General features: G+C 42.2%; 1 protein-coding gene across 2 annotated transcripts in view; it reads right to left on the bottom strand.

Annotated features, from left to right (window-relative positions):
- Nucleotides 1-19,337, bottom strand: part of NME7 (NME/NM23 family member 7) — a 95,029-nt gene that overhangs the window by 10,236 nt on the left and 65,456 nt on the right. For both annotated transcript variants that reach the window (XM_080393673.1, XM_080393672.1), the window contains exon 11: nucleotides 7,456-7,563. In XM_080393673.1, coding sequence (XP_080249799.1) covers nucleotides 7,456-7,563 — 108 coding nt within the window. The remainder of the gene's footprint in view (nucleotides 1-7,455; nucleotides 7,564-19,337) is intronic.

The following is a 19,337-nucleotide window of genomic DNA, read 5'->3' as shown; positions in this document are numbered from 1 at the left end:
CACAACATCACCTCCCATCTGCCCAAGGCTGGATCCAGCCAGCTGAACTTCCAGCGCCAGAACTTGTGCGAGTCTCTGTCCATCAGATCTCCACAGCTGATCCGTACGGCTAGATGGTATTACTTGTTTGCTTAAGTGCCTTTGAAGCGGTAAGCCAGTCTCACTGGCGTAAGGCTGAGCAAGGGGAAGAGCAGCCTCCAGCAGTACGTTGCAAGTCTGCCAGTCCCCAGCCTTACTCCTGAACAGCTGAAATGCAAAGAGGTGATAAGGAAAAAAATAACCGTCACGACAGCTCTCTCAGAAGACAAACAAAACCCACTCTTCTTTGATAACAGCAAAATCATCCCCCTTCGATAGGTTATTTTCATGTCTGTGGGTGCCACAAATAGCTCTGAGGCAAGGGAGAAGGCCAGCAAACCATACTTGAGGAGGTCCTCGCTACTGCCTGGCTGGAAAGCTGCCCGCAACGCTGAAAACTGACACATCTCCCTCCACAGCCCCGATGCCCAAGGCAGAGCCTGACGGCACCCCGCAGCCATGCGGAGGCACACACGCACGCTGCATGCCGAGGAGTCAGTGGAAAAAGTGCCCATGGGGACACAAGACTAAGGTGGCAGTTGGCACATCCTCCGCTCCCCTGAAAACTGGCTTAAGAGCCCACCCCTATCCACAGTTTCACACAAAGCCTACCAGACACGCAAAGACACGTGTAAGCACACTCCCGCAGCAATTGCCACGCTACTGTCCACTGGAAAGAAGAATTAGTCACCTAACAACAGCATCTGCCTCAGCAACAGGGAGAAGGTTATTTCACCCAGGACTCAAATTTTACCCACCCCACAGTAAATCCTTTTCCACGCATATCTTACTGAGGGCAGCATCCTCACCCTCCATGTGCAAGTACACGCACACACATACATTTATGACTATTAAGTATTTTTTAATTATGCAAAGACACTCCATGAGACTGACTGATTGCCCAAACACCATGGCATAGGAACATAAAGCTGGTGTGGCTGCGCCTCAGTGGGGAGACTTTCAGGTTACCCCAGATGCGTGCAGTCTATATCATCCCCAGAGTGTTTTGCTGCAGTACAAATGCCCTTTCAGAACTGCTCACCAAAAAAACCCACCCAACCCCGAACTGCGCAGTATGAGCAACAATTTACAGGCAAAGTGTTCCAAAACCCAGAAATACTGGTTTTGTTATAACCACAGGTCTGGGCTACCATTTCTTTAATGGTTGCAGATTATGCAGATTCCTGCATAATCTGAAAGGTACTCAGCCACTTGAGAACCACGGAACTAAGGTGTGCGTACAGCACCACCTCCTGTGGAAAGTTTTACTCACTGTACTTCCAGTGATGTGAACAAGGCCTTCGCTGAGTGATTTTTATTTGCCTTCACTTCTTTAAGGAGGCACGTAAACCATGAGTTTGGTAGCCACAACACCTTGTATCAAGTACTTCAATTAAAGCTAGTCCAGGAATGACTAATTACAAGGAAACATGTCTAGAGTGATGATTCATCAGATCCATTGGTTTGCAAGATTCTATTTCAAGAAGATACTTACCAGAAAAGTTCCTCAGGTCAAAGACAGTGAATTGAGAAACAGAATCATCTTTCACCACATGTACATGAAAGACAAAAATGCAGAACTGTCTCTAGTCTGTTAAATACAGCACTTACTTGGCATGTAACACATGTACGTTCTAGTCCTTGCTCTACCTGACTCAGAAGGAATGTGAATGCAGGTCAGTACTGTAATTGTTTGCTTTCTCCAAATAGTACCTACTTTATATGAAACAGAAAAAAACTGGTCGAGAGGTAGAGCAGTATCTGCTTTGGATGTGGGAAACAAATGCAAACCCCTGCTCTGAATGAATGTCATACACAACAGCAGTTGGTCAGAAAAACTTTGAAATTGCTGGTTTAGCCTTCACTCATTAAACCCAATCATCTCATAAATACTCCATCACTATCAGACTCCCTTCTCTACTTCCTCCTTTCTTTCCTCTCCCCATTCCATTAAAATCGGAAACTGATGACAAGGCTGAGAAAGCAGACTGTTCTGAACTCTTGATGTCTATCCATTGTCACTTGTGAAAATACATTTTGTACTGATACAAGGACACGCAAGTCTACAAAGTGAATAAATAACTGCCTGACCCAGTAAGTAAAAGAGCTCATCCAAGAGGCTTCAGGACAATATTTACCCTCCTCTTGTACCACTAAACTAGGAACAAAAGCAGCAGTTACAGCTTTACAACTGAAAATACACTGGTTTCTCCATTGTGACCAGTTGCGTTTTAGGCTCAGTTGCACCTCCCCTCCTCTCTTGAGCCAAAGTGAGTTAATCATTAATTCTGGTATGCTTTAGTCACTGCCTAAAACATGAAGTAGTTTGTAGAACAAAGACAGGAGTTAAGGGTCAAACTGGTGGGAGCAAGTGCTAGTATTTGCTTTTGCAGCTAGTTTGTTTGTTTGTTTGTTTGTTTGTTTGAGGGGTTTTTAAGATTAAAAGTGAACTTTCCTTTTCCCAGGACCATGGAAAAGAGGTCTAAAAAAACCACTGAAAAACGGCTGTACTATATTAATTAAATACAGTGTTCTAAAACTAGGTGCACAAGCTTACCCTTACTTAGTTAATTAGTCCTTGCTGTTCCTGAGAAAATGTTGTTCTCTCTCTTTTTCCCCCCAAGTACTCCTTGGTCATGATTTTCAGGAGAAGGTCACTACTTTGTCCTTCCTAGTGGCTGTCAAGTAAGTATGAACCACCAAAGTCACCTAGAGTTTGGCTATTAACTTCAGCAAGCACTTGATCTAGCCCTCAATTACCTATCTCATCTCTTCTAAGAAGCCTCCATTTGTGGAAAAAAAAGACAGCAGCTGCCATTGCAAACACTTTTCCAATTTCAATTAAATCTTAAACTGCGAGTGATGAAAAACACAGAGAAGGGTGAAGAAATCTCAACATAAGCAGTATCTGGCACTAAGGATACCTAAGTCCTCAGAAAAGTACAGGTGTTCCTTTCTACACAGGAACACATCTGTATTGTGCTCCCATAACTATTGTGCATTTAAGGCCTGTGATAGGATAGTAGGTCAACCAGGTACCTCTCCCCTTTCCCTCTCCATTTGGTTCTGGAAGTTCAAAAGTCACAAGCCCAATTAACACACAGACCAGCCTATTCAGCTTCCTATCCAAAAAGTGACAACAGCAGCAGCCCCTTTGACCATCTTGCCTTCAAGCTCCTTCGGGCACTGCTGACCCTGCAGATGTGCACACAGAACGTGCGGCCACAACAGCATCAGGTTGTGGCAGGGACCTCTAATAAGCTGCTGTAGCATTAACAGCATAAGTACTCCAGATGCCAGCCAACAGACACAGCTAAGGCATTCTTTGTACAAACCCACTGGGCTCAGTGCAAGAGCAGAGATACTAGGACTTCTACTCTGCATCCCTTAGACCTCTAGGGAGAGGCTGCACTGGAAATGGGAACCTCTGGAAAAGGATGATTCAGCCATCAAACATGGTCAAGGTTGTACAGTAGCTCTGAAACAAAGGCAGTAAACATCTTTATTCACCGTGTATCAGACTGGCTCTGCCTGCTTTTGGGCTGTAACGGTTCCCTGAGGATCACCTCTCTGGTTCACCAAGAGTTTTGGAAAGCTTAAATGACAGCATCCTTTCTCCAAGAAAGCTTACTGGGTTTCAGAAGAGTAAATAAGCTATTTCCTTTCCTGGAAAAAAAAACAAAACAAAACACCAAAACACAAAAACCAAACCACCACCACCAACAAAAAACAACCTAAAACCAAAACCAACCAACCAAACACACATCCCCCCTCAAAACACCAAAACCAACCAACCAATCCATCCCTCCAAAATCCCCATCGACATATATGTACTAAGAATTGGGGGGGGGGAAAGTGTTAGAAATTTTGTGTCATTATTTGTAATAACGATTCTGCAATTTGCTTTCTAATATTTGTTGCATTTAGCATTTTCTTTTGCAGAAGAGAAATATAAATCAGAACATCTTCATACAGAATTTCAGAGCCAAACACTTTCATGCCAAAATTTGAAAAATGGCTTAGCCAAGCTCAGATAAAATCAGCACCAGAATTACAGATGAAACTCTGGAGTTCCTAGCTCTGAATCCTGAATTCAGATTGCCAAACTTACCCTTCATCGGTAAAACAGTAGTGAAAGAATTTGCATATAGGCTGGGGTTTGGAGCTATACTGGGTAGTAAGTGCAGCAGAGTGTTAACACTGTACAAAAACCAATGCCACCTGAAGAAAGGAAAGAGACTGCTCGGGATAAATTAATTTTCTTGGGGGTTTTAAAAAGGGTCCATCAACCTTTGTAGTATAAATCTAGTAGGTCAGATTTGTCTCTGAAATTTACTCCGTACTCCTCCTCTACTAATCAGTTGTCCTACAATACTGTGTAACTTTTATAGCACCAGCAGCGTCTCCTACCAGAGCACGGACGTAACGAACATACGCTAGCTCCATATCGAAAGAAACAAGTTCCACTGATACAACATAGCCAAAATCACTCTCCTCAATGACAAGTGCCTTACCTATCTCTGAATTCACCTGCCCGAGGCTGAGTACAATTGCTCTGTTAAACTCATTACATAAAAATATTCAGTTATCCACTGAAGACTGAAAACATTCACTACCATTTATTGAACAGCATACTTCTTAAAAATGTTAGTCTGGCTCCGTTCTTTTCTACGGCTGCCTTGCATGCCACACACCCATCCTGCTCTAGCCCAGCACGTGTTGCACTGTAGAGTTACTAGGGCTGAGGGGGCAGAAGGGTCTGGTTTCTGCTTGCCAGCAAATGCGACCTCTGTGGATTTGAGCCCCTCTCTGAGAAAACCTCACTGAGGAAAAAGTCCTTCCCAAGGATGATCTCTGTGTATACGGCATCATTTCTCTTCCATTAGATGCAACAAGCCCTTGCACTTAAGCAAATCCAGAGGTTATTTTTTATTTTGCTTACCTAAGTTTTCAGGAAACCACACTTCTTGCAGAACACAGATGTAAAGATAGTCCAAGAATTAAAGTGTTAGCAGTAAAAAGGTTTCTACAGTTTACATAATAATGTTTATTTGCCAAACAATCAGAATGAAACATTCACGGCTTTATTTACTCATTAAAGAACATTGACCGATGTCCTTTACAACTGCTGGCTTAACCTGGATTGTTACAGAAGAAGCTACACACAGATGAAAAGCCATGTTCTGTGTACAATTATGTCTACAGTAAATACGATTTTAGACCCCTCTCCTAAAAAAATACAATCAATAAATGACTGTTAAAATTTGCATTAAGATGACCAGCCTGCAATGGGAACTGCAAAGTGTGTGCTCAGTAATACTAGATCAAGAACTTAGCTTATGATTCAGCTGTGGGATTCAAAGGACAAACACATGTAGTAGAGACCTTGAGAAAGAACTCCAGCCTCAACTGTTGTTTTGGAGAAGCAATTAAACTACTTTGTCCTATCTACCTCGCTTATAGTAGCTCAATTTAAACAACCAGCAATATGGAGTTATACCTGCTTTGCACTAGTATAAAGGAGACAGACTGTGGACACAAGAGAGAGACAGAATTCTGCTTAAGTACTAAAATGGTCTGTGAGGGTTGGTGGGACACTCATTTTTCCCTTGCAGGTTATGCCTTTTTGTCTGCTGCCATTGAGAAGCCATGACTGCGTGCCATGGCTCAACCCCAGCTGGCAACTAAGCACCACGCAGCTGCTTGCTCACTCCCCCTGCCCTGTAAATGTAAAACCCATGGGCTGAGATAAGAACAGTTTAATAATTGAAATAAAGCAAAATCTGCTACTAGTAATAATAATAAAAAGGGAGATAACAAAAAGAGAAAGAGAAATAAAACTCAAAAAACCCTAAACCCCAAGTGATGCACAATACAGTTGCTCACCACCTGCTGACCAATGTCCACTTCGTCCCTGAACAGCGATCTCCCAGGCCCCGACCCAGCCAGCTCCCCCCAGTTTATATACTGAGTGTGATGCTCTATGCTGTGGAATATCCCTTTGGCCTGTTTGGGTCAGCTGTCCTGGCTGGGTCCCCTCCCAATTCCCCGTGCCCCTCCAGCCTTCTCGCTGGCAGGGCCTGAGAAACTGAAAAGTCCTTGACTGAGTGTAAACATTCCCTAGCAACAGCTAAAGACATCAGTGTGTTACCAACATTATTCTCGTACTAAACCCAAACCACAGCATTGTACCAGCTACTAGGAAGAAAATTACCTCTACCCCAGCTGAAACCAGGAGACGGAAGGATTTTAGGCATGTAGTGGCAAATACCTGTTAGCTTGTTTAAATCTAGTCACTTTGGACAGAAACTAGAAGTTGTGAACTTTCAGTGACGGCTTGGAAATGGTCTAGAAAGCTGCAACTTTGTTAATACTGCCATTCTCAGTGCTAAATTTCTCTAGTTCATTTCTTAAATTAGACGCAATTTTCTGGCAAAAAGCACTTTAACCCACAGATCTGATTTTATTTCACGAAGGGAGCTGGTGACACAGTTAGCTAGCGACACAGTTAGCTAGCTGCTCTTCTCCCCTCAACGAAAACACCATTTTTGCAGTGTAAAATTATCCAAAATTGCTGCTCCATCATTCTGCAACAGTCTAACAGCAAAACACTCACAAATACACATAGACAGTAAAACAGAAGCCATGCGTGTGCTGGAAAAACATATGCATTGATGCAGAGATCCATCCAAGATACCTTTACACACACTGCTTCAAACCCCTTGTTTTGAGGCACGGAATCAAGTGAGTGAGCTTGTTCTGGCTTCCATAGTAAGTACTTCTGTCTTCATAAACTCCCTTAATTTAACATTTTCCCATTTTATTGGACTTTAATGAAAGCATACAAAGCCAAAATCAGATAATAATTAGTAAGTTAATATAAAACACAGGAAATACCAACTGATGTGCATAATTATGACTGTTTAGAAATAAACCCGGAACCTATCTGGAGAATTTAAATCCCTAGTGCCTGTAGTATTCCAAGCCCCACACAAGCTCACTGTAGAGACAATCCAGATCAGGAATCACGGTGGTCATTCAGGAAAGGGCTAAGAAGGTGTCCCTGCAGAAGCACTGTTAGATCCTGATACCCAGTCACAAGGACATATTCAGCCAAAGGGAAGACTCTTGACTTCCATTTCACTAAATACTTCACTGTACTATATTCACTCAAGAAAACTGTGTGGATGAATTTTTTACAGTATCAGAATTAACAGAGTTAAATGCCCTTAATAAACTCTTTGCTTTTGTTTTCTGTCTCCAACACAGCTACTCCACATATAAAACACTTCAACAGCTTAAAGCAGTGTCAAGTATAGCTTTTCACTGTAAAACATCCTACGATATAAAATCACATGTTTGTCTAGCAGGTCTTACCTCCAAAAGTCCGTCTTCAGGTAGGTCTGTGCAGTGGACAGCATTCTGAATCTTGTTCTTCCCAAAGACAGCACGCAGAGTTCCAGGTCGGAGATGACGAGCTATTTCCTATTGAACACAAGAAAACCAGAAGACCTTTGTGAACCACACTGTTCCTTTATATGGTGGATGCAATAGAATCTTATAAAGTAAAACACTACTGTGCTATTAAAATATGTGTAGTACACTATAAAAGAAAACAAAGAGGGAAATTCCAGCTTGCTCTACACGCATACACAACTGCTGAAAAACCATGACTGAGACCGTGAAAACTAACTGCTTGAATTTGGGCCAATCAAGCCACCTCGGGTGAAATACAGGATCCTTCATATTACACACACACCTTCCTGGCATTTGTACCAACGCAATTAGATCATGTTAACACCCTTGCAGCTCTCAAGCACAGATTCTGCTGTCCTTAGCGAGCAGACACAAGCGCATCACCTTGCAGACTGGCTCCCCTAACACTGAACTACTTGCCTCAGAACCTGCTGTTTGTGAACCCCCTCAGGAAACAGCCTCTTGGTCTTCTCAGTGGTGCTTCTCTGAAACCACAGCTAGTGCCAACGTCTGGCCTCCTCTGAGGATCGATCCAGACTCTCTCTGCATCTTTCTCTGAAGCTGATATTTCAATACCCTTCTTCATGGACAATGCCAAATGCCTCCTTGACCTCACAGTGTTTCTCTTACTACAGCAGATACCACTCAGGTTCTGAAATAACATTCCTCCCTTACCTCTTTACTATGGTATATCTCCCGTCTTATACTGCAGAGACCGCCCTCACTGGCTCTCCTGTCCACCATGCTCTTCTTTCAAGGCATAATTCAGCCCTGCTGCACTTCTCTGCGCTATCACCTTGCAGTGCTGTCTTTTAACTCCTTTCCTATGCCAACTGTGCTACACCTTTTTGGCCTCTTCTCCCAATGCCCTGGAGCTCTTCTCCAAGCCTACCTCATGCACAGTGTGTCTCCCTTTAAAATTCAGGGGTGATGGCATTAACTCAGTTTTCCCTCCTTAAAACCCTTTGGACATTTTTGCTTGAGTGCCTCCTGTGCACTTGACTGCTGCCAGTGAGGGGACAGGCTGATGACAAGCTCACGCTACAGCTACTGAACATAAAAAAGCGTTCTTCCTTGCCAACAGAGCCTACCTTGGCCCCTGGTAGGCCATTCGGGTGTAATCACTTTGGATGTGGCCAGTGCAGTGTTGCTGCACCACTCCCAGGTGTTTGTTTCAGTGTCACAGCTGGAGGTTGCTGACCTCACAGCCAAGTCACCAGACTGGATCATCCAAGCATTTCTTAACTTCCAGTGTCAAATGGGTTCATAGTGACTTCAGTAGTGGGTCTTGGCTGACCTGGAAAACTTTGTACAGGTACAGATGAGAACCACCTGCATAATGCACACTCTCTTCTGGGATGGTAGTGAGTGCATTAAGCTAGTCCCAAAACACTTCACAAGAGCATCAGCTGACAACCCCTGTACCCCCTTTCCAGCTTCACCCACTTGTCATGTCTCATTACTAAACAAAGACAATTGGACTTCAAGAGTAAGGTCTTCTCTTAGCCTAGCAAGTCCTAGATATTTTCCTGTAATAACAATTAACAATTATGGTGATCTGTTACCTAGTAACCCTGATCTGTTATCTACCTGGAAGACAAACTGCTTTAATACTTGGAGTGTGCCTAACACAAAACATGCTATGAGAAATTCCAGTTCCCCATTGTTGCTGTGTGTACGTCACAGGTTATACAGGATCTTTGGATACGGATGTCAAGGATATTTGAATAAGATACACTCAACATCAAACTGATTTTGCTTCAGAGGAAAGCTCAAGGGTTTCACTTAAAAAAAAAAAAAAAAAAAAGCCCCAAGGAGAAAAAAAACCCAACTCCTCTACATGGTCCTCATTAAAAGCTTGTGATAAGGAAGTCTGCTGGAGAAACAAAGGTCACATGCCATTTAACTATAGCTATGTGACACTTTAATCAAGCCTTTCTTGGAACAACCATTGATTCCAGTAACAATTAGCTGTCAGGAAGCCGGCAATAGCACTAGGCTTTCAATTATTTCAAGGAAACTTGAGGCATATTAGAAAAAATTACTGTGGCTATGAAACCTTTGGAAACAGTTTAGCAAGAAACAGTTCAGATCTAAAAGGCTAAATCTTGGTATTTCATACACCATTTCCTATCCATCAAACTCTTTTGCTCAAACTGTCCCATCCTCCAACAGGTCCAAAACTGCTGCTGCTTATGAAACTTCTACCTTGACCCACCTTCCTCACTGAACCCACTTTTTTTTTTTTTCTTTTTTCTCCCTCCTCCCCCCCTTTCTTTCTGTAAAAGCAGCTATGACTTCCTGACTTATCATTTGTCCTAAGCTCTCATTTGCACTTCACAGCTTCATAACAGAAGACCTCACGTTTCCTCTCTTGGACTCGCTCTCTTTCTCTAACACTGGCAATAGCTGCTACTGTTGCAGTACATGGTCTCCCTTCAATTCTTCAAAGCAGGTTGCTATCCATTCTCCGGCCTTCCCGAAACTCATCAGCCATTTTGCACAAAAAGGGACTCATTCTGTTCTGCCTGGGATTGCATTAGATCAAAAACAGACAAAGACAGGTTCTCCAGCACTTTACATTGTTAGCGCCCGATTAATAAGCCTTTCTTGCCATCAGTTTACAAACAGGATGACAGGTAAAGCAGTCCCTGCTTATATTTACGTAGCCAAAAAAGGACAATAATGGTAAATTCTGAAGTTTTACTACTCCATTGCTTTCTAACTACACCACTGAGGAACCCTCATACATAAGTGTCCTGGTGTATGTATTGCTAGAAATCTTGGGAACGTTTCAGGGAAGGAGCAAGAGAGCTCCTTACAGAACTTACTCCTCATAGCACTTACTAATCTACACGCTTCTGCATGATGACAAGCTTGCCAAGCATTTTATTTATAAAGGCCTCATCTGCAGCAACAGGGAAATACAAATATAACAGTGAGGTTTGGGTTGGTTCCCCCATACTCCTCCATCCCCTCTGAAACCTCTTTTTCCTAAGTTTTCAAAGGAGTTGAGAGTGGGATGATGGAGGAGTTAAGAGCAGCTACAGCTCTACCATGTGCATGAGAAGACAGTAACATGCGTGCCCTGTAACTTCATGTGTGTGTGAGAATGAGGATGCCACAAACTCACACCTTGCGTGCAGAGTACCCTGTCTGCAGCAAAACAAACCAGGGTGGCTGCACCAAAGGCTTCATCCTCTGTGGTCTTATTCAGCAGGTTATTTGATTGCATTGTAGAGGCTTTGATCTACCAGCCAGCCCTTTGAAGATCCTTATCCTACACAAGATAGAGATGCATATATTTCATGTTTCTATCATATAACTGTGCCCAGTGCAGTACTTGTATGAAGAACTTAGCACATTCTAAAGTCTTTCTAGTTCTACACAAGTTAAAGGAAACAAAAATATCACCAATTCCAGTAATATGTCAAAATCAGACTGAAAAATCATAAACATGAGCAAAGCTCATTAACTGCTTTTCCTTCAAATGGCTGTTTTTTCATGGGCTGGACGCGAAGTCATATAGAACAGTAACATATATTCTAGCCAAAACTACAGATTTCAAGAAAATTTGGCCGTTTTTTTTAAAGCATCTGCCCATAATACTTAATTGGGTATCTAGAGAGGCCCAAATGCCACTGCCTTTGAATATTTCTGCATGCTTTGTAGCTGTTTAAACAGTATTCAAGGAAAAGCCAAAGAGGCGACCACTGACTCCGTGCAGACACCATTCCCTCCCTCCTCAGTGGGAAATAGCACAAACTCTGAATGGACCAAAACCACACAAAGGAACTTGGGCTAGAACTAGAACAAGGAAACCTTGAAAATTCATTACTGGTCCTCTTGAGTGAAGCAGAATAAAAATTAAGAGAGTTTGTGATCAAGCCCTCTCCTACCCACAGTGTGTTCCCAGGGCAGCTTCATTATTTTAGGTTTGCTTTCAGGCCAGCAGCAGAGGACTTCTTAGACTGCAACAAACTGCACAGTCGCCTCTAAGCCCCCAGTAAAACACCTTGTTTTCCTTCTCTATCCAAGCCTTGACTGCACGTCTGCTCCTTGCTCTTCTTGGCATTCCTCATTCACCAGTCATTCTGAAGGTTTTATGTTGACTTGGACTCCTCAACTCTGCTTTCCCCATCCTGCACTCACAAAGCTTTTTTTCTTCTGCAGTTCTCTGTGTTCCACTGCTGCCATGAAAGAGATGGTCCCTCTCTCCCCTTGAAGGTGCCAACTGATCCAGAAGGCAGTAGCCAGCCCCAGGCAAACAAGCAAGTACCTTTCTCCTTTTAAGAACCAGCTGTGCCCTTGTCAAGAGAAGAGAACACACAACAACTGTGAACAAACAAAATAATGTAAATTCCACCACTCACTGTGGTGTTTGTCTGGCTGAACTTTAGCCGTCAGAAAGCTGCTTCATCCAAGAGAGGCACCTGAACTTCCTCTGCAGTGACTGGAGGGTGATAAGCCATTTCAAGGGAAAAAACGAAGACTTTTGCAGTACAACAGCTATGCAAGGATTACCACAGCTCTTCAGTTGGCTCTTATTTTCAGAGGTTTTTAGCACCAGTTACATCACCTACTGCTGGCTGCAGCAGGAAGCTGTACAAAATGCTCATTTTTACACAAGCCGTCAGCAAGAGGTAAACTGATAAAAGCAGCAGTCTCTGTCATGCAGAACACAATACTAGACAAGCATCTCCTGCAACACTTATTCAGGCTAAGAAACACCTTAACATTATTGTCACTGTGGGAACAACCTCAGTTGATCAGTCTGATATGTCTGTCACAAAAGTTCCTATCCAAAGGCTTAACTATCAAAATGAAATCTGTGGTCACAGATGATCTTGTGCATGATACCACAAGGGCTAGCTTGCTTCAGCTTACCTTGCATGTTTTCTTTGCAGCCCACACTCCTTCCAGGCTCTAGCCAACTGATTTTGATGTGTGTGCTTCCCCACTAGTTACCTCAGCTCTGACCTGTTTTATGTTCCCCAGTTTCAGGTGACGAGCCACCCTGCACTCAACATCTGCTGCTGCAGAACACAACAATTTTCTACTCCTGCACCAATTCGGGGTCCATTTAATCATCCCTAAATGCAGCACTAAGCCTTCTGTCTATATTACAGAGAGAAGAATCTACATAAGATGGTGCTCTTGCCACTGTAAAGTCTTCAACTGAGGAAAAGCACATTTTGCCCTGAAACTTGGGGCCCGCCTGCTGAAAGGTACTTCAGAAAGTTTCTAAATACAAAACCAGGTCAATGTTAAAGAAAATGCAATATGTTTCCTTCACCTTGCATTTTACAAACCAATCCAGAACAGAAGTCTCTTGTTGACAGAGTGACACATTTTTTCTTTCTTCACATGCCGCAAGAGCTGCAGCAACGTCATGTACAAATATGGAGTCAGTATCAATGGCCTTACACGCACTTCCAAGGGAGTCAGTGTTATCAGAAGGTCTTTGGTACTTTCCACATATCACAAAAAAATAATCAAACTGAAACAACCTCCTCCAAATGCACACACACACACACCACCCCTGATCTTTTAATCTTTATCACAAAACAAACTGATACACAGGTTGTTAAGAATCTGGAAAGGTTGCATTGAAAGTCTTTATAATATTTAGCCTAATCTGTTCCCTGAGCACTGTGCATTTTGACCTAATTGTCCAGGTTGTCTTCTCCTGACTAATAGCAAAATACTTATGCCTCCAATCACTTACTGGCCACTCCGACAAGTTTCTCACGTCTTTAACTGACCCAAATCTGTATGCATGTAGTTATGTACTTGAAACGGTGTGGCTGTGAAGGTTTGTTCAGCAAATTAGATTACCTGTTCCAGGCAACAGCAGCCAGATTTTCAATTACAAGGCTGTAAAAAGTGCATCTGATGCTCACCTCCTTCCAAAAATCAAATAGTTCTACAACAGTAGCAGCAAGTAATCAAACCAGAGTTTATTTTGCTACAAAAATCTACTCTGGTCTGAGTAAAAAAAATTAATATATATATATATATAAAATTCATCTGCTTTTCTGTTTATTTTAAAGTCAGCCTACCTCTGAACTACTAGTCTGAAGCCCTGTATCTTTTGGAAGTTTTGTTAACGGACCTAAAATTATCTTCCATACTCCAGTGTTGGCAGTTTTTCGGAAGCTCACAAGTCAGTAGAAGTTGTTACACTGTCTCCTTCTCACCTTCCATCCCCTGAGGCACTTTGATTCTCTCTGCTTCACTCCCACGCGTCCCCTACCACTCCTCCTCTCTGGCAGCCCAAAGGTGCTGCACCAACTCTCTGCAGATTCTCTGCTGTGGGCAGCAAACGTGGCACATTTGCCAGCCTGAGATAGCATTTTCACTGGTCTTGGCGCTTCTGGTTGATGCTTAAGCAGTTCTAATGATAACTGCCCTGCTTAGAAATTTATTTACTGGCATATTTGTGTGCCTATCTGCCATTGCCAATGGGCTGAATTTAGAGAAGAGCAAGTAGCCACACTTCTGAGTTAAGTGTAAACGAGATTGGATGGTGAAGCCTTGAGGATAACTGACATACCAAATGTAAGTTGGTCGCAAAATAGGAATAAAGATAAAATATCTAGCTACCTTGTATTATCTGGGTGCAATAAGAGATATTTACGTTACTTGACAAGTTAGAAAAAGGAAGATTTAACAACTGAAAAGCAACTAACCCCACAAGACATCAGAAAACACAGTGTAACTGTAAATTTTATTATTAGTTGCTTTACTTTAAGATTTAAAGGTGAAATGCTGATCCTACTGATGCTTTTCCAGTGCCTTCAAGGCATCCAGAATTCCATCCATTAATTAACTGACCTGTAGAACAAGGATAAAAAAATACTAGGCTGTAAGGGATATTTTGGGATTTCATTAATTCATGTTAGCAAAATATCTGGAGAGCCGCCAGTGAAAGTCACTATGAAGTTGCAAGACATTATTTTTAGTCTGCAGATATCTTGGCTGAGTTTTCCCCTGGAAGAACAAGAATAATTATAAATCATCTTTTCCTCTGATATTTTCGAGATAGAATTTTACATTTGCAAAAGCAGTTCAGATATCTGAGCTTTACACTTTGCAAAGCAGAAAAAACAGCTACAAAATTCTACTGAGACTTCCCTGGCTTGATCAAATTTAGACCATCCACTTCAACAGAAGACACAGATGGACTGAAAGACAAAACTCACAAGTCTGCTGCAAACCCCAGAGATCCTTCCCATTCGGGGCTTAGCATGGGAGAGAGCTTTCCCTTCCACTCTGTGCCCTCAAGCCTCTCCAATCCATCAGCAAGCTTTTCCTTGGAGGCAGCAGTGCTGCCATCTCTTCCCACACAGTTGTGAACAGCCCGGTTCTGATGGCAGGAATTGCTCATTGTCTGTGTTACAACTGTTTTTTAAAAGCCCCTGCTGCGTTCATGACTAGCTGTACTAGTCAGTGTTCCTATACATACTAATAGACGGTTCTTACACGAAGAGACACAAAGAACAGAAAACAGGAGGCAGAATGGACCCCCTTTTTGGAGTGGGAAACCAAGACAGGGAGACAGTAATTTCCCAGGGGCACAAAGAAATATACATTTCACAAGGATCACAATTTCTATGTCTTAACTTTCAGCTCAGGTTTTTTTTGATCCCAGACTGGTTCCTCAGCTATTCTCTCTCTCTGATTTAATGCTGCTTTAATTCTTGTGTAGCACTCTGATGATAAGCCACAGTCTGCAAAACTCAGGCCATGCTAGGTCACCTATGGGAACCTGAGGGCTGCCACGGGAACATGAAGAACTGCTGTTCACTCATCTTCCACCTTCACCTTGTTCTAGTCCCTTGATCTGGGAAGTCAAGGAACACAGAGGAAGGGAAAATTTCTTAGCAAGATTATCCAAGGGAAGTCCCAAGAGCACATTGGATGCAGTCTATCAGCAAAAGAAGCTGCTAAAAATTCTGCTCAGGTGGCCCTGCAGTAGAACAGAGAATGTCAGCTGAAACCAAACAGACCAGCAAGCAGCACCCCAAATTATTCAGCAGGTTCTCAGCATTTGAATAAGTAATTTTATATCCAGTTTTTTAAATGCCTTTGTTTAGTTAATAGTGTCCACAAACAATGAGACCAGTAGTATAGAATAAAGGCTATTACTGCAGCTGTTCTCATGGCTGCCAGCAATTGCAGAGAGGAGAATTTTAATAACAATAATAATACCTATCATCCTCAGAAATGCACAACCAGACTACTTACTTCCTTTTGGCTACAGAAGGGACGGTTTAAGGCCATGGAATTTGTTTTCACCTACTTTAAAGCCTTCAACAATGTAGCTCAAGCAGAAAATAACTGCAGATATGCTCTGGCCATAGCATCTATTTCTTGCATTACCACAATGTCATGCAAAGCACCTCAGGAATTTCAGTCCATAAACACCCTGTCGCAATGTACAGTACAAGAATACCACCTATGCCACCTAGAAAGCCAATGGATCCCTCATAAAGGAAACCCCTCTGAGAAACTGATAGATATCCTTCCAGCAGCAATCAGTTCCCCTCAGATCAATCTCTTTTGTGTACCAATTTATCATCAAAGTACATAAGATACACTGATCTGCAGCTCCTTTTCTGTTTGGTTATTATTAGCTCTGCCACCAATTTATTAAGCAAGCAGAGCCCAAATAAGCAGTCCTCTAGGATAAGAAAAAAAAAAAAAAGTCATGCACATCTAAGAATTGACTATTCATAAGCTGCCAGCTGAAAGACATGAAACCTTTTGGGACAGCTACAGTCAACTTCAGGATACTCAAGATCACATCATCATGGTTATATGGAAAAGTAAGTGCTCTACTGCCCTTCTACACATTTATAATTTCCTCTATTGCACATTTTCAACAAGCACCTTTGTGTGCCGACTCTTGCTAACTATCTTCTACAGCACTCTAGAAAAAGCCCTTGCAGTCTGCTCTATGAAGTTCTACTTTGGCTTATTATTTTCTTAACATTATTTACTGAGCTATCATTTGCATTTCTTCATAACCTGAAGTGCATGTAACAGCTCTACAAAACTACTATGTTCCAACCAGAAGTCAGGACAAATTCAAGTGAAGGACAAGGCTACCTATGAACAACAAAAAACCCAAGTCAGGCATGTAAGCAAATGCTTTTAATCTATTCAAATCAAAGATTCTGCAAACACACAAGGTCACTGTGACCAAGATGCTGAGAAACTGGAGAAGGAGAAAATAGTTGTTTACTGCAGTAACAGTACCATTTTCTTTCCCAGACAGAGTGACCTCAGCACTTCCCCTATCTCCTGGAAACACTGCTCCCTTTTTCCAAGGAAGGACTGAGGCTATAGAGAATTTGCTTTTTGCTGAATGCTTCTTTTCAAGGATTCGCTTTTATACATTCAATAACATTGCTGTCTGATGCACAAGAGCAATTTGCTGTCTGCTGTAAGCAAACAGAACACAAGGAAAGCAAAGAAAACAACCACGTAGACTGAAATTAACTCAGAACCATAATGTTCTCTAAAAGGCTCTTACCTTGTGCCTTTATGGACTGAATATATTAATGAATCTGTTCTCAGAAACCTCAGCAGCTACAGCAGAACCATAACAGAACAGTCCAAAGAAGGAAGCAGGGAAAAAAAAAAGCCCAACAAAATAAAAAGAAATGCTATCACCAAGGAAGGTAGACTCTGACTGCAGGAGGAGACTACAACCTAGGAATTCCGATGACCAGCTCCGTGTTTTACAGACAAGGACTGCATTTTCACAAGGGGGAAGAATGCTTTTATTTTAAAAAAGTATTAAAACCCTCCCACAGGCAAGTAACTTGCATTTTAATCCAGTGTAGCTGGGAGAAACAAGCCCTAGAGAGAACCCTGCGGATCACCTTTGATCACCCTACCCATGTAAAATTACGTTGTGTATTTATCTATACCAGGCTGGTATCATACGATCAGCTAATATGTTAGAAGCCTACCTCTCTTTCTACAGTAGTGAGAAACAAAATTTTCTCCTTTATCCATCCAAGATATGTAAGGAGAGAAACAATAAAGATATGGTATTTTGAAATGTATTAGCTAGCACTATTTTAAAAACAAACTAAGCAAATGCTAAAGGAAACTAGGCAAGCAAGCATTTTTAAAACTTTGTGTGGTCACTTTTTAAATAAAATATGATCCATCTATATAAGATAGGAAATGTGTAACACCATTCTTTAAAACATGGCATATATCCAAAGCTTGAAAAGAACCTAAACAGGAAGATGCAATACAAACAGGATACGGAGACATTCATTCTGCAAACCAAGACCTGCACATGGACAGTTATAACCAAAACCCTGCACAATCTGAAAAACCCCACCTCCTCAAGGCTGAATAGACAAATTTATGTAACCCACAGCATTTATAAGAATGTTGTGCTCATCACAGATGCTTAAAATACCACTTTTTTTAATAACATCTACCTACTACTTTGGGATGCACTCGGTCTGAGTGCAAAGGGAGCCTTTATGATCCCTAAACTAACCTTTCAGGCTTCTTTCACACCTACCTATAGATACAATTAGTCTCTGTGATTTCAGATTAGGCTAAATGTCTTCATGTGTCTGCAGAGCTGAACAGTATACGAAGTCCTTGACCAAGAAATTGAGTTTTCTTAAAAAGTAAATATTCTAAGTGTGGCTTAAACCCTCCTAAAAATGGCTAACCCTGTGACGCTTTGCAGGGAGAGGCCTAAAAACCTAGCTCCAGGATATCCTGGCACATTACCCGTTCTGGGGAGAAGCTAGGAGGTCTCTGGCAGCACAGCAAGTCAAGAAAGATCAGTAACCAGTGCTGTTAATGCCTTGTGGCACATCCCTGCTTTCCTTCAGTCTCTGGGCTCATGTTCAGCTTCTTTCCTCTTGCTAAAATAGGGTAAGCTATTCCAGCCTGGAACCAGGCACAAGGAATCCACGAAGAGCCACTTCAAAGCCAGAGACAGCCCAACATAAGGGAAAGACGAGCATGCAGATGGGAACCCTGAGGCTTCTGAAGTTGATGCTACTTTCCAGGAGGGCATACAGTGCCTTTGACAAAATGTTAACAACTTCCTGAAAATGTCCAGAAATTGCAGTTAAGAAGGTGCCTTGTCATCAGGGGATACTAAAATAGCATAGTGACAGGTAGCAGAGGAAACTACAAAAAAAAAAAACAAACAAAAAACCCACCTACGTAGGCTAGAGGGGCTTTGGTAGATAACTGAGGAAAAAAAGCCATTGCATTGCAACAAGTGGAAACAGGATACACATGTACTCCAGTTTCAGTCCTCTTCCAGAGGTGCCCAGCACCTTCCTTCCAGAGGATGAAAGCAGCAGACTCCTCCAATATCACGCCTCTGTGGAGGTAGTGGGCTTGATATCAGACAATCGTTTATTATCTACTTTACCAAATAACTGTAATTTGCCATCACTGAATCCAAGTCCAATGACCTTGCATCCAGGATTTATTTAGGCAGAAAATGCAGCACTGCTTATGTGTTCAAGTCTGGTAGCTCTGGAGCCTCTGACAAGGAGTGGCAGATAGAAGTTTTTTTCAAACTGTAACCTTGCCAACATGCCTCAATCACATTGGATTTAAAGCAAAGTTCAGCCTTGAGGGCTCTGTCAGTATTTAGTCTTTTGATGGAGACTGCCAGTCACCACTAACAACATCAATTTTCAACAAATATGCACCCACCCATCAAGAATCAAAGCGAGCCTACAAACTCCAGCCTCACATGACGCTGAACAGCCATCATA

Source organism: Falco punctatus (assembly GCF_963210335.1).
Source record: "Falco punctatus genome assembly, chromosome: 6".
Lineage (NCBI taxonomy): Eukaryota > Metazoa > Chordata > Aves > Falconiformes > Falconidae > Falco > Falco punctatus.
Note: the sequence above shows the minus strand (reverse complement) of the source record. Positions and strands in the feature narration are given on the sequence as shown.